This window comes from Xenopus laevis, chromosome 2S (genome assembly GCF_017654675.1).
Source record: "Xenopus laevis strain J_2021 chromosome 2S, Xenopus_laevis_v10.1, whole genome shotgun sequence".
NCBI classification, from domain to species: Eukaryota; Metazoa; Chordata; class Amphibia; order Anura; family Pipidae; genus Xenopus; species Xenopus laevis.
In genome coordinates this window covers 163,435,226-163,449,821 of record NC_054374.1, presented here as the reverse complement: position 1 = coordinate 163,449,821, position 14,596 = coordinate 163,435,226, and the positions used below count along the sequence as shown (strand labels likewise).

The window sequence follows — 14,596 nt, the reverse complement described above, 5'->3', positions numbered from 1 at the left end:
TGCTTTATGGCAGCTGAGATTCTAGCTATCTGTATAACAGAACATTCTGTCCCAGTGGCTGCACAGATATTATCTGATCCCCATTGTAAGCAGCAGTCCTGTCCTGCTTTATGGCAGCTGAGATTCTAGCTATCTGTATAACAGAACATTCTGTCCCAGTGGCTGCACAGATCCTATCTGATCCCCATTGTAAGCAGCAGTCCTGTCCTGCTTTATGGCAGCTGAGATTCTAGCTATCTGTATAACAGAACATTCTGTCCCAGTGGCTGCACAGATCCTATTTCAAAGACACTGTTTATATTACTTGGAGAATAAAACATGCAGTGGAACAAACCAAAAAGTGCCAGCACAGACAGAACTAATATATCTGTAAAATAGTTTGTGACTTTATTAAGTTATTAATTGCTTGTTGTTATTTCCCGTGACAGAGTCTGGATGATGTAATTAAGGACATGATGTCATCAGTACACCGTGAGCTGGCAGAGAAGCAGTCTCTCTCATTCACTATGTCCTTCCCACCCAACAAAGTGGAGCTGACCACCACCAAAGCCGACGGCACAGAGTCATTTATCTTTGAGTTCAGTAACCCAGAGGCGCGGCTCCACTTTGAACAGGGGTTTGAAGAAGCAAAAAAGAAACTCGGTAACACACAGTGATATTCCTGGGGTTATTCTGAATTTAGGGTATGGGGTGTAGGTATGTGATTTGGAGAAATATGTTATTGGATATGTTATTGCCTGCGGCAACAGTAGGAACGGTATTTATTTACCATGTTGAGAGCACAGGGACAATGGGTGGATCTCTTTATATAGAAGTAATTATTCATCCTTGCACTGGGAGAGAGAATGAGGCTATAACATCCTAATATAGAATCCATTGCAACTAAACTAACAGCTTGGAATAAAGAGAACAGAATTGCCTTTAGTTGATTGCCCTGGTTTGTGTTGTCATCGGGGCCCATTCTGGTTAGGAAGAGCTTCACTCCTTTAGATCACTCAGTTAAAGGGGAAAATGAAAATGTAATATAAGCTTCATCATACTGAAATAAGTAACTTTGTATATACAATCAATTAAATATTCTGCATTGTTTCTGAAATAATCAAGTTTATCTTCACTATCCCTCTCTCAGCATCTGTTTCTCTTCATTCTCTCTTCATGCAGCAGTTGGGTGTCAGATATTCACTGACAGTTAGATCCAATATATCTTATAGGGGGGCTCCTTTTGCCTAGAAGATGTATTAGAGCTCACTCAAATAACTGATTCCAGTGCAAACAAAATAACTGCCTTTTGAAAAAATCCTGCATATAGAGAGACATGATGTCTGGTGATTTTAATAGAGTGACCTCTAATACATCTGCTAGGAAAGGAGCCCCCCTATAAGATATATTGGATCTAACTGTCAATGAATATCTGACACCCAACTGCTGCATGAAGAGAGAATGAAGAGAAACAGATGCTGAGAGAGGAATAGTGAAGATAAACTTGATTATTTCAGAAACAATGCAGAATATTTAATTGATTTTGCGATAGTTCCCCTTTAACATGATTTGCTTTATTTCAGTTTCCAGCAAAAACCGTCTGGACCCCGAGTTCTTGAAAGCCATTCCCATCATGAAGACCAGAAGTGGAATGCAGGTGAGGGAGAGTCCATACGTGCTGTTAGATGGGGGTCATCTCCGTATAGTAACCTCCCTTTTATTCCTGCCTCCACCAGTTCTCCTGCGCATCCCCCAGTCACAGTTGTTTGGAGAACGTACATGAGGTCTGGGTGTGTAACAGCGACGGCTACGTGGGTCAGGTCTGTCTGCTCAGTATCAACAACGAACCCTCCGTTGAAGCCTGTATTGCTGTGTGCTCTGCCCGAATCCTGTGCATCGCCTCTGTGCCCGGCCTCCAGAGGAACTACCGGTATGTACTGTGTACAAGGCTCTAGGGGTGGGGTCAGGTGTGAGCCAGCCCATGAGGATCCACAGGCCACAATATCAGTTTATTGGATAAGGAAACCTTTAAATAAGAGTCTGACCACCAGTCTGACCAGCAAGTAGTCAAGGAAGTTGTCAGGAGAAAGAAAGAGGCTGATGTTCTTCTGCTTAGGAATACAATTAGAAACCTTTCTCACATCTTTCCTAAGCAGAAGAACATCAAGGCTCTAGGGTTGGGGCCAGGTGTGAGCCAGCCCATGAGGATCCACAGGCCACAAAATGAGTTTAATGGATTAGTAAACCTTTAAGTAAGAGTCTGACCAGCAAGTAATCAAGGAAGTTGTCAGGAGAAAGAGGCTGCTCTGATGTTCTTCTGCTTAGGAATAAGATTAGAAACCTTTCTCACATCTTGCAGAAGAACATCAGAGCAGGTTATGAACTTGATGGACGTGTGTCTTTTTTTTCAACCTATGTTTAAGTCTGAGACATAGGCAGAAAGTAAAGAGAGTTGATATAAAAAAAAAACTCTGCTAGTTCTAGGTGGGGAGTAGCGTGAAAAAGAAAAAGAAACCCATCATATAATATCCCTTGAGAACTGATTGAACAATGGAATCCAAATACAAGGCAGAATTTGCCAGCAGAGTCCCCACTTTTTATACAAACTCTGTATTTCCCATGGGTTGGGAGTAAACCTGTATTTCTTTTATATGTTCCTGCGAGTAGCTATCAAATGGATGCTGGGTTGTCCTTATCATTCAAATCTGTTCTGTTACTTCTCAACAGGCTGCAGTCCCCGTGTAAGAATGCGATAAATTGCAAGTAAACATAAAGTAGCACCGGAGAGCACGTTGTACTTTTATATCATCATTGTCTCGTTATTGCAGAAAAGTCGTGCTCTCCAGGTACTACTTTATGTTCCTGACAGGTCTTTCTGCCTGACACAGATGAAATGTCAGTTCCTTGGCCAGAATTCTTTTTTTTAGGAGCAAAAGATCAAACCAAGATTTCCTCACTTTCTAGGAATAAATAAATAGCTCTCAGCAGTGGGAAACAGATGTTCTCACACGTATTCTGGATTATTCTGAGTATGTGCCAGAGGGAATGTTTTATGGCTGCCCTTATGTAAAGGGAAAGCGCGTGAAAGAGAAAAGGAACACAAAATGCAGGAGACATACATCAAAGGGAATAAATATTCCGATTTTTGGCTCAAGAGTCTGTTCTCAGTTTTGTTTTTATTTCAGGGGTCTATTATTTATGGGGGGTTGTTCCCTGCCAGTTCTTTCTCTGCTTCACTTCTATATTTACAAGTGTTTCTAACTCCCCTTCCAGATTCTGCTTTGCCTTTACCAGCCATTGTTTTTTTCCTTGTCAAAATCCTCCTTCAAACCCACCAAGGCCCCCCCATCTTTCTTTGCCTTGTGGGTATTCCCAATGCACGGGAACACGATACCCTCAATTTCCTGCACAGATATGGGATCCGTTATCTGGAAATCCTTTATCCAGAATGCTCAGAATTACGCAAAGGCCATCTTTCATAGACTCCATTATAATCAAATAATCCAAACTTTAAAAAATGATTTCCCTTTTCTGTGTAATAATAAAACAGTCTGAGCCCTTTGCACAGGCAGTGAGACGACATCCACAGTTAAGAGGTTGGGAGGTGGCAGAGATGAGAAAATACAATTATACGCAGACGATACGCTGGTATAAACGGGTAACAGGGGCACCTCCTTAAGGACCCTGATGGAGCTAACCTCATAATTTGGTAAAATCTCCGGCCTACAAGTAAACCCGAATAAATCAGTTCTCTTCCCCCCTAGACCCACATGAGGAAATGGATAAGTGGCAAGTGGTAGACATTGACTTACCTGGGGATACAGGTCACACTCCCGCTGTCTAAATATGTGGAGTTAAAGGGGATCTAAAGTCTAAAATAGAATAAGGCTAGAAATGCTGTATTTTGTTTTCTAAACATAAACATGAACTTACTGCACCACAAGCCTAATTAAACAAATGATTTATGTTTCAAAGTTGGCCGCAGGGGGTCACCATCTTGTAACTTTGTTATACATCTTTGCAAGACCAAGACTGTGCACATGCTCAGTGTGGTCTGGGCTTCAGTTGGAAGGTTAAGCTTAGGGATCATCATAAATGATCAAAACAGCCCAGGTCAAATAATATCAGCCAGAAGTCTATACAGCAAGACTGATTAATAATATGCAGACTTCAGTGGGTCTGCGGATACAAATCTCTACACAGTCACAGGCTGCTTTATAGGGAAACAAACAAAGCTGTTCGAGTTCTGGAAAGTATGATTGTTTCCCTGCAGAGCAGTTAGGGACCATCTGAATTTTCCTATCCACAGCAGTTAGAGCAAGTAAAACGAAGGAGGAATTTCACTGCATACAGACAGGTGTATTAAAAAAAAACAGTAGACATTTTTTAATAAAAGTATATCGGAGATAGATTTATTTTTCATTAAAAAAAGTAAAAATGGTATTTTAATTGTTTGCCTTTACATCCCCTTTAAATGTGGATCCATTGTTGAAATGGGTTAAAACCAAAACAGACATATGGGTTAGCCTTTCCTGATATGATGGCTTGCCTTCTATCGACCCATTACAGGCATATGGTCCAGGAGCCACATTCAAATCTAAAAAGTGTTGGGGAGCAACACAAGCATGAAAAAAGTTCCTGGGGTGCCCAATGAGGGCTTTGATTGGCTACCTGGTAGCACCTATGTGAGCTGGAACATTACAGGAGACTGTGTTTGGCAGTACAATTGTTTATAGTGCAACCAAAACTTGCCTTCAAGTCTGGAATTTCAAAAATAAGCCCCTGCTTTGAGGCCACTGGGAGCAACATCCAAGGGTTTGAGGAGCAACATGTTACTCACGAGCCACTGGTTGGGGATCACTTCTCTATACTAAAGCTGCAGAGGAAAGAATGGACCTTAGCCCATCAACAAATAAAACATACAGCCCTACACCCAGAAACACCAATAGTCAACAACACAGAATCCCCACTTCTAAAAAATCTAAAGTTGCACCAATCCTGATTAAACAGAAACCTATACATAATAGGAAACCTCTGTGAGGGCAATCGACCAAAATCCTTTACATACAACTAAAAATCTCCCAAAAAAAAAAATCTTAACCTTTAACAATGTAAGGGCAGGGCTGCAAAAAAGAAACCAAGTCAAAAGCGTAGGAGTTGAAGCTTCACCAATATCCTTGGTGGTGACAGGAGATAAACAGAAGGGACTGATGTCCAGAGTAGGGATGCACCAAATCCAGGATTCGGTTCGGGATTCGGCCAGAATCTTTAGCAAAGGATTCGGGGGTTCGGCCGAACCCAAAATAATGGATTCGGCGCATCCCTAGTCCAGAGTGTCGAGTCCTGCAGCAGGTTGGGTACCCACAAAAACCTGTAGTACCCTTAGGGTTGCGGGTAGAAATTCTGGGTGCGGGTCGACGGTTCTGTGGGTCTTCTCAATAGCAATTTTTACTGGTCACGTCTACTTCCGATCATGTCACTTCCGGTTTACAATGACAGCACTTCCTGATTCTTGATGGTCAGTGGGTCCGGGTTGCTGATAAGGTACCTGCGGGTCGGGTAAAGGGTCCACGCGGGTAAGAATGCGGGTCTGAGTTGTGGATTGCAGGTTGCGGGTACGGGTTGGGTACGGGTTCCAAAGAATTGACCCGCGCAGGACTCTCCCAGAGTGTACAAGTTGTTGAAAGCGCAGAGGGCTGGAACGGAAGCCTCTAAACCTTGAGCTAAATGGGAGGCAGACTTCCCGCAGTTGACTGATGCCCAATGGAAACAAGCCCTCAAGGTCCCCTCCCAGGTTTCTCTAAACAGTAAGAATTTATTGATTCAATTGTATATGATCCATAGGGCATATTATACCAAAATGTGGCTACACAAAATGGACCCGAGCATCTCCCCTAACTGTAACCGATGTAAAACGGTACCTGGCACCCCGGTACATACACTATGGGAGTGCGACAGTTTGGAACAATATTGGTCTAAAATACTATCAACCCTCTCAGCACAGCGAGGCCCCCCAATACCCACAGATCCAATGGTCTGCCTGTTGGGCATAATCACACCAGTAAACATACCAAGCCAGGATACAGAATTCCTACAAAAAGCTCTCGTTATAGCTAGGAAAGAGTTAACCAGAAAATGGGAATCCCCTGACCCCCCCACACATACTCTATGGTGTAAAGCTGTAGAATAGAGAAAACGCTATATCAAATGGCAAACAAAAGAATTTCAATGAAATATGGGACAAATGGTGTAATGCCCTGTAGGGTTAAATAAGAGCAAGAGTTGTACTATGTACACTCCTAATGTGTAATGTGTAATTACTTGCAAAAATGTTCTATTGGCATCTACGTTTTCCATAAAATGCTTCCTGAGTAAAAAAAAAAAAAAAGGAACTGTAAATAATAAAACAGTAACTTGTACTTGATCCCAACTAAGATATAATTAATCCTTATTGGAAGCAAAACCAGCCTATTGGGTTTATTTAATGTTTACATGATTTTCTAGTAGACTTAAGGTATGAAGATCCAAATTACGGAAAGATCTGTAATTCGGAAGACCCCCAGGTCCTGAGCATTCTGGTGGGTAGGGAATGAGTTCTAGATGATACTGTTGTTATTATTTAGTGTATTTTGTTTTGCAGGGAGCGCCCTGTTGCTATGGTGAGCCAGTCCTCGGAGACCCAATCCCAGTCCCAAGAAGAGACGGTGTCCCAGCAGTGCCTTCACATTTCCATCTCGGGGTCGTCGCTGGAGCTGTCGGAGACCACAGATAGTGCCAGTCGGGACCTTGTACCCTTTGACAGCGACGACACTGATGATGAATCGTCACCGAGCCCCTCAGGGACCCTTCAGAGCCAAGCAAGTCGCTCCACCATCTCCTCCAGTTTTGGAAGTGAGTCCTGGAATAAACATTTTATTTTTCATCCGTTGTATCGTATGGTTGCATGCCACTGACAGATCTATAGTTTCCAACTTGGTGAGGATTCTGGGAGAAAAAGCAGAATTTGTGTAGACCAGGGTGCCCAAAGTAGATTGGGATCTACAGTAGACCTTCAGCTGGTGATCAGTAGATCTCAAGACACAGTCAACACACAGCTTCTCTATATCATCCTCTTATTTCATGCATTTCTTTCAGATATTTATTACATTAAGGTTACATAATAAATAGTGGTTTGTTAAATCAATATTTAAGTAATATTTTCCATGGAATAGAATGCCCACAATGCTTTTATGGATGTAGATCATAATGGGACATCATCACTAAAAGTAGACCTCGTATTAGTAAAGTATGGGCTCTCCTAGTCTAGACTTTCTCCATTTCAGCCATTTCAGTATAATATATATAACCATCCTGAACCTCCTGTATTTCTTGCCTCGGCCAGAGCACTCTCCATGGGAACAGTGTACTTTTTATCCATCACTAGGGGGGGCTGTTTCATGATTGAGCTGAGAAATATACAGTATGGCAACTCCCACTCATCTGTTTCACATTCTAATGAGTCTGTGATTGGTACATGGAATTACTTTCATGAGTAACTAAAAGCCGTCATTTGTTGCTTAGCTGAGGATATGCCAAGTGCCAAGGATACCACCACGAGTTCAGAAGAAGAGCAGGAGACCAACTTCCCCCCCATCCCCATCCCCCGCTCCATCAACCACAATAGGGACAACGAGAGCCCCATGGAGGGACAGGCAGTGAGGAGATCAAGCAGAGGCTCAATCACAAGGGGGAGCCTGGAAGACTTGCCCAGCCTGGACCCCGAGGCCTATCACAGCTCCATGTGGCTGGGGACAGAGGATGGATGGTAAGAGATGGGAATGCTGGGAATGGCGCGTCATCAGCTTCCCTGGAATTGGTTACAGAAATAGAGGTCCCTTGGTGGGTAACCCTCTGTCTATAGCAGGACTGGGGTAGAGAGAAGAGAGAAGAAGAGAGAAGTAGAGAGAAGGCTCAATGTATTGATCAGTTGCTCCTTTGCTTTGCAGCATCCACGTCTATCAGTCGTCCGACAACATCCGCAACCGCAAGAACAGCATGAAGATTCAGCACTCGGCAGCCATCATGTGCATCCTGTAAGTGTCTCCCCGGGGAACTGCTGCCTGCTCTCATGGTTCCTTCCTTCAGGGCTTAGATACTGAATTGTCCCTTGGCTGTGTGTTCTAGTAACGTCTATAACGACTGTCTGTGTCTGTGTGCACCATTGTGACGTCACTCATTCAGCGCTCTCTCTCTTTCCTTGCAGATACCTGGATAACCAAGTGTTTGTGTCACTGGCCAATGGAGAGCTGATCGTGTATCAGAGGGAAGCAGGTGAGGCACTAGTAAACTAGACGAGTGAGTGAGTGAGTGAGTGAGCGTGGCTTCCAGGTTCATCTGAACTAGTTAGGGTTCCCATTCTATATCAGTTCTACCTGTTACCTTTGTGGGAAGGTAAGTAGCCATGACTGCAGAGAGAGATGCAGCAGTAGGGCAATATGGCACTTGGGTAAGTAAATCTCCCCAGGTAAGAAACTGGGAATTCTATATACATTCTACTCCTGGACTGTTCTCTTTCCCATGGTCAGACAAGACCCTGCCCCTGGATAAACAAACATCCAGCCCCAGTACTTGCCTAGGTACAGAGCTTGGTAATTCCTGCCTATGGCCTACCTTTTATATCTAGATTTTATCCTTTTTCTTCTGCTTTTCTACCCACAAAGACAAATCTTCCTGGTTCAGAAGTAGCAACTGATTTTGCAGACTGAGAGCTCAGGAATGTCCCCCAAACTGAGTGAGATTCGAAAGCATCTCGGGTCTGATAACTCCTTTAGCTGGAGCTGGAAAATGCATCTAATTTGCTGGTTTCCCTTCTGACTGTTTCTCTCATCCTCTGGTAACAGGAAGTTTCTGGGACCCTCAAAACTCCAAATCTCTGCCCCTTGGCTCCCCCGGGGGTCCTGTAACCAAAATGGTGTCAGTGTCGGGGAAGCTTTGGTGCGGCTGCCAGAACAGAGTGATCATCTTCAACACAAGCTCATTACTCCAAGAGGTCATTACTATACCTATCTATATCCTAGTGGCGGGGCAAGTTTACCTTACAGGACTAATCAGAATAATTAAGTTAATTTAAAGGGGAACTGACACTTTTTAAAAGCCCTCTTTGCGTTTCCTCTGTCACAGCACTCCTTCCACATTGGTCAAGATCAGAACCGCAGCGTCACGTGCATGGTCAGCTCCAGCGCAGGCATGTGGATTTCTCTGCAGAGCAGCGCTCAGGTGCGACTGTATCACTCCACTTCATTTGAGCAGCTGGTGGAGGTAGATATCGCACCACCGGTGCACAAGATGTTGGCAGGTACCTGGAATCATTATGGTTTCACTATTCATTAGAAATCATTGGGCAGAGCCGGTGGGACAATTAGTTATCATTGGGCTTGTCAGACTTACTGGTTTGCACTTCCCTGATTAATTCAGATTTCTCTCTTCTGCCTTCTCCCAAGGTTCTGATGCTATTATCCGACAACACAAGTCAGCCTGCCTTCGGATCACAGCTCTCCTGGCTTGTAAGGACTTACTGTGGATCGGTACGAGCGCTGGGGTGGTCCTCACTTTGTCCTTCGCCTCCACCAGCAGCAGCAACTCACTGAAGGGCCAACTCAGCCCAGTGGGTCTGTCCCAGGGCCACACAGGACATGTCCGATTCCTCACATCAGTGGAGCTGCCAGACGGATTTGATGTTCTCTTCCCATTGTCAGATCAGGGTGGGTATCTGTAAGTTCCCTTCACTTCACCAGCTGTTGACTCCTCATGGAATACAATATAGGGACATAAGGTTTTTTTAACTTTAATACATTTGAATACACTTGCAATTTGATAGGGGGGGTATTTAGGAATAAAATGGAATATCTAAAACTCAAACAAATATTACTGACCAAATGGGTTACTGGACCTCTCCCATTGACTTATATATGAACTCGGCAGGTTTAAGGTGGCGAATAGTTGAATTAAAATTATTCCCAGGGTATAGGTTTTGATAAATTTCGGAATTCGAATTAAAATTCACAATTTGAATTTCCAATTCGACCCTTAAATAATAATTAGGCCTTTAATCTGAGTGAATGTAAAATTGATGAGGGGGCTATTCTAAGTACTTTTGCAATGTACATTCATTATTTATTTTGTTTTAATTCCAAGATATTAAGGGATACATGTACTGTTAATATGAATGAATTTTGTTACAACAGCGCCACCTGCTGGTCAGTTTCCCACCAGTCTGACCAGCAAGTAGTCAAGGAAGTTGTCAGGAGAAAGAAAGAGGCTGATGTTCTTCTGCTTAGGAATAAAATTAGAAACCTTTCTCACATCTTTCCTAAGCAGAAGAACATCAGCCTCTTTCTTTCTCCTGACAACTTCCTTGACTACTTGCTGGTCAGACTGGTGGGAAACTGACCAGCAGGTGGCGCTGTTGTAACAAAATTCATTCATATTAACACTACATGTATCCCTTAATATCTTGGAATGAAACCATAATAAATAATGAATGTACATTACAAAAGTGCTTAGAATAGTCCCCTCATCAATTTTACATTTACTTATTGTTTAATAAATCTGCCCCTTACAGTTACCCAATTGGACTGGGACCCTGTCAGTGCCAAAGACTTGTCAATGTTTGCTGCTGCTGGGACATGAAGATGCCCAATATGGAGTCACCCATTGGCCTTGCTTGTAACTTGGGGGCATTTTTGTTATTTGTTTCAGGCAATGACCAGACGTCTGAGTTGGAAAAGAGGGATTCAGCCAGACTCCGCCCTTCTTCAGTGACTCAGTCCAAATCCAAAATCCTGGTCATCAGTGGGGGGGACGGCTATGAAGATTTCCGACTGACTAACAGCAGTGAGACTGTGGGCAGGGACGACAGCACCAACCACCTTCTACTCTGGAGAGTGTGAGGGAGAGTGTGAGGATGAGTGTGAGGGAGAGTGTGAGGATGAGTGTGAGGGAGAGTGTGAGGATGAGTGTGAGGGAGAGTGTGAGGATGAGTGTGAGGGAGTTGCCCAATCCCTGTCATCGCTGCGCTTGGTCTTGGCTCCAGCTCGTCCCTCAACTCCCTGAATGTGTCACCTGCTCACACTGAGCCCCCGGCTACAGCTTCTTTCCTGGGAGTCAGGGGCCGGTGACTAAATAACACCCGGCCTTTAGCCCAACACACCCAGACGGAGGGAGGAGCGGGGGATGTACAGTGTAAATATTAATGGAGGGTTCGGTTGCTGCTGATGAGGAGGAGGACATTACAGGACTGTACCACTTCTCTATCATTTATCAGCAGAGGGTGGGACCCTCTTTGGATTCTAAAAGCCCCTCACTGCCCCCCCGTGTATCTATAAAGGCATTAACCACTGGTCTATGGAAGTGCAAATCATACGTCTGTCACTGCTCGGCTCCTGGGGGCCCTCAGGGTCCACTCTGTCCCCTCTTCCCCTTTCTGCTGCTTCTTTTTGCGCCCCCCCCCTGTCAGTCATTGATTTTCCTGGACTTTTATGTTTTATAAACAATGTTGTTATTTATTGTTAAGTGGAAAGTTTTAATATTTTTAATCACTGGGGGGGGTGGACTTTGTGATCCATCCTGAGCCCCACCCTGTCCAACAGTGAAACCAAAATGGCGCCTTCCATTGTTACTGTGACTTGGCACCAGAGTGACCCTGAAACCCTATCCCCCCCCTCCCTGCAAATAATACCTCCCCACCCCAGGGGGTTACAGATTTGCCCCCACCCCCAGTGTTTTTGTGGGACGGATTTTAAATGGCAAATTGTTGTTAGTGGGAAATGAAAGTGTCAGTGAAACGTTGAGCGACTGTGTGTCGATGTTGCAGCCATCTTGCCTTACTCTACCTGCTGCCCCCCTGCTCACAGACACCCCCTCCCCCAAGTGATCTCTCCATCCACTAGACCTGGGGCACCACTGTGACCCCCCCTGCACTGCTACACACGACTGTAACTGCTGCACTTTGTACATTATGTCTCCATACAACTCATCAGCCATTCGCTATAGATAGGGGGGTACCACAACCAGCACCCCCTCCCCATATATAAATCAATCCAAGTGCAACTGCCGCTTATAATGTTCCCTTTGTGCCAAGTGTCAGTGTGCCCAGCGCTGGGCTGTTTACTGGTCACTGTGTTTGTTAACTGTGGTGCGTCTGTTGCTTTTGGACCTTGGTCGAGGTTAATGGGTTAAATGCTGGATAATCTGACAGTTGATATTAGCAGATCTGCCACTAGGGGGCGACATTGTTGTATTCATAGTGAGTTGCAGCCTCCTCTATCATTTCGACCAGTTTTCCCCCAGCGGGTGCGAAGGTGAAATTGCACTTTTTTAATCCACCTCCTTTATTTTTAACCTGCACTAATTATCCAGATTTACAGGTGGGGGGGGGAGATATTTTCACTTCCAATTTTCAAATGTAAAGAGGAATTTATCAGACTTTTAAAAATATACCATGACCCTAATATACATAGTAAGTCAGGTTGAAAAAAGACTCATGTCCATCAAGTTCAACCTTTCAAGTCTATATATAACCTGCCTAACTGCCAGTTGATCCAGAGGAAGGCAAAAAACCCATCTGAACCCTCTCCAATTTGTCTCAATTCATTTCTGACTCCAAAATGGCAATGGGACCAGTCCCTGGATCAACTTGTACTATGAGCTATCTCCCATATCCCTGTATTCCCTCACTTGCTAAACACCATCCAACCCCTTCTTATACCTATCTAATGTATCAGCCTGTACCACTGATTCAGGGAGACAATTTCACATCACCATCTTTCCCATCCACGTGCAAACGACTTCAATAAGCCCAACAGACCTTAGTTTAGAAAGCAGTCGTTTGTGGGGCACAGTATCAAACACTTTGTCAAAATCCAAATAGATCACATCTACTGCCCCCCACTATCCAGCATCTTACTTACCTCATCATAAAAAGCAAACAAATTCGTCTGACATGACCTATCCTTCATAAAGCCATGCTGATTGCTGCTCATAATGTCATTCACTAGGACAACATTTTCAATGTGATCCCTTAACAAACCTTCAAATAATTTGCCCACCACAGATGTCAATCTTACTGGCCTATAATTGCCAGGCTGAGATCGTAATCCCTTTTTAAATATTGGAATAACATCAGCTTTTCTCCAATCCATAGGCACCATACCAGATGACAGTGAATCTGACAAAATCAGAAATAGGGGCTGGTCTAAAACTGAACTAAGCTCTCTTAGAACCCGGGGGTGTATGCCATCAGGCCCTGGAGTCTTGTTTACATTAATTTTTATTAAAGCTTTATGAAACATATCCTGAGTCAGACACTGACTAGATTGAGCTGAACCATCAGTGCAGCTATAAAGTGAGCCTGGGAACTGAGACTCCTCTATTGTATTCACTAAAGAAAATAACTGATTTAGCACATTTGCCTTTTCTGTATCTGTTACAACCATACTGGTACCATTATTTAAAGGAACAACACTCTCAACCCACATCTTTTCTATTAATATAATTAAAAAACTTTTTGGGGTTAGTCTTGGCCTCAGCCGCAATGTGCTCCTCATTTCCTATCTTTGCCTTCCGGATTGCTGATTTACAACATTTATTACAGTGTTTATATTCATTAAATGCAGCTTCTGTCCCTACAGACTTGTAGTTTTTAAATGCCTTTCTCTTCTTTCCTATTAACTTCTTTACTTCTGTAAATATGCACCTGATATGATGCATTTGGTGACCTGCAGAACTTAAGATCCTGGACTCAGAATGTATTTTAGAAGGTGCCATATGTAATGCATGGGGCTGCTGTACACACCACTAGCCATCTTATATGTTACATTCAGGCTTCACTCTGTGATTGGTCCTTTCTTTCTCTGGGCCACATGATGCAACAAGCCTGCCAAAGAAAATATGGATTTGGCACCAATCTTTGAAAGGAAGGATTTTGTTCATTGGCTGCTGTTGGTTGACATTGCTCTGCTGTCATTGAGCTGCTTTGGGGGCTCTGATTGAGTATAATGAATGGAATAAAATAGGGTTGGAACTAGTGCGGGCCAGCCTGATACCCACGGGTTGAGTAGGTTTGGGCCGACCTCGTACTCCTCTTCGTGGGTGGCGGGCAGGAGCGGGTTGAGCTCTTCTCCTGCTCTCCCCACCCGCCACCTTCAAATGTCGACTTACGGCTTTATAGCCACGTGCCTGCTCGCCCCGCCTCTTTTGTGATGTCATCGGTGGGGCGGGGTTATAAAGGAATCTGGAAGTCGGATGCGGGCAGGCGCAGGCTGAGGGAGGGCGGGTCTGGAAAAACCAGACCCGCACCTCACTAGTTGGAACTGATTGGCTGTTGCTGCCACCTCCTGGTCACTTTCATTAGTGCTATATTATCTATTCCCACTATGAGCCGACACTTGGGAACTGCGTTAGTCTCATCTGAGGTGTCATTGCCGGATACACAAGAAGCGACACAGGGAATCTCTGCAGTGGGTATAGCTGCCAACATACCTGCAGTTGTGGCACAAGAGCAGCTGGAAAGGCTTTCATTTGGGGAGTTTTATTTATTTTAGCCCCACACATGAAGTTGATTTCACAGGGTCATTAGTGT

At 44.1% G+C, this 14,596-nt stretch overlaps 1 protein-coding gene across 1 annotated transcript in view; it reads left to right on the top strand.

The window, feature by feature from the left end:
• LOC108710038 (rho guanine nucleotide exchange factor 17) overlaps window positions 1-12,504 on the top strand; it is a 114,869-nt gene extending 102,365 nt beyond the window's left edge. The window contains exons 12-22 of the mRNA XM_018250396.2: window positions 429-642; window positions 1,563-1,636; window positions 1,716-1,909; window positions 6,620-6,870; window positions 7,540-7,783; window positions 7,965-8,051; window positions 8,222-8,289; window positions 8,859-9,007; window positions 9,139-9,313; window positions 9,459-9,719; window positions 10,717-12,504. Of these exons, the coding sequence (XP_018105885.1) occupies window positions 429-642; window positions 1,563-1,636; window positions 1,716-1,909; window positions 6,620-6,870; window positions 7,540-7,783; window positions 7,965-8,051; window positions 8,222-8,289; window positions 8,859-9,007; window positions 9,139-9,313; window positions 9,459-9,719; window positions 10,717-10,907 (1,908 nt within the window). The 3' untranslated portion in view covers window positions 10,908-12,504. The remainder of the gene's footprint in view (window positions 1-428; window positions 643-1,562; window positions 1,637-1,715; window positions 1,910-6,619; window positions 6,871-7,539; window positions 7,784-7,964; window positions 8,052-8,221; window positions 8,290-8,858; window positions 9,008-9,138; window positions 9,314-9,458; window positions 9,720-10,716) is intronic.
• Window positions 12,505-14,596: the final 2,092 nt, after the last annotated feature.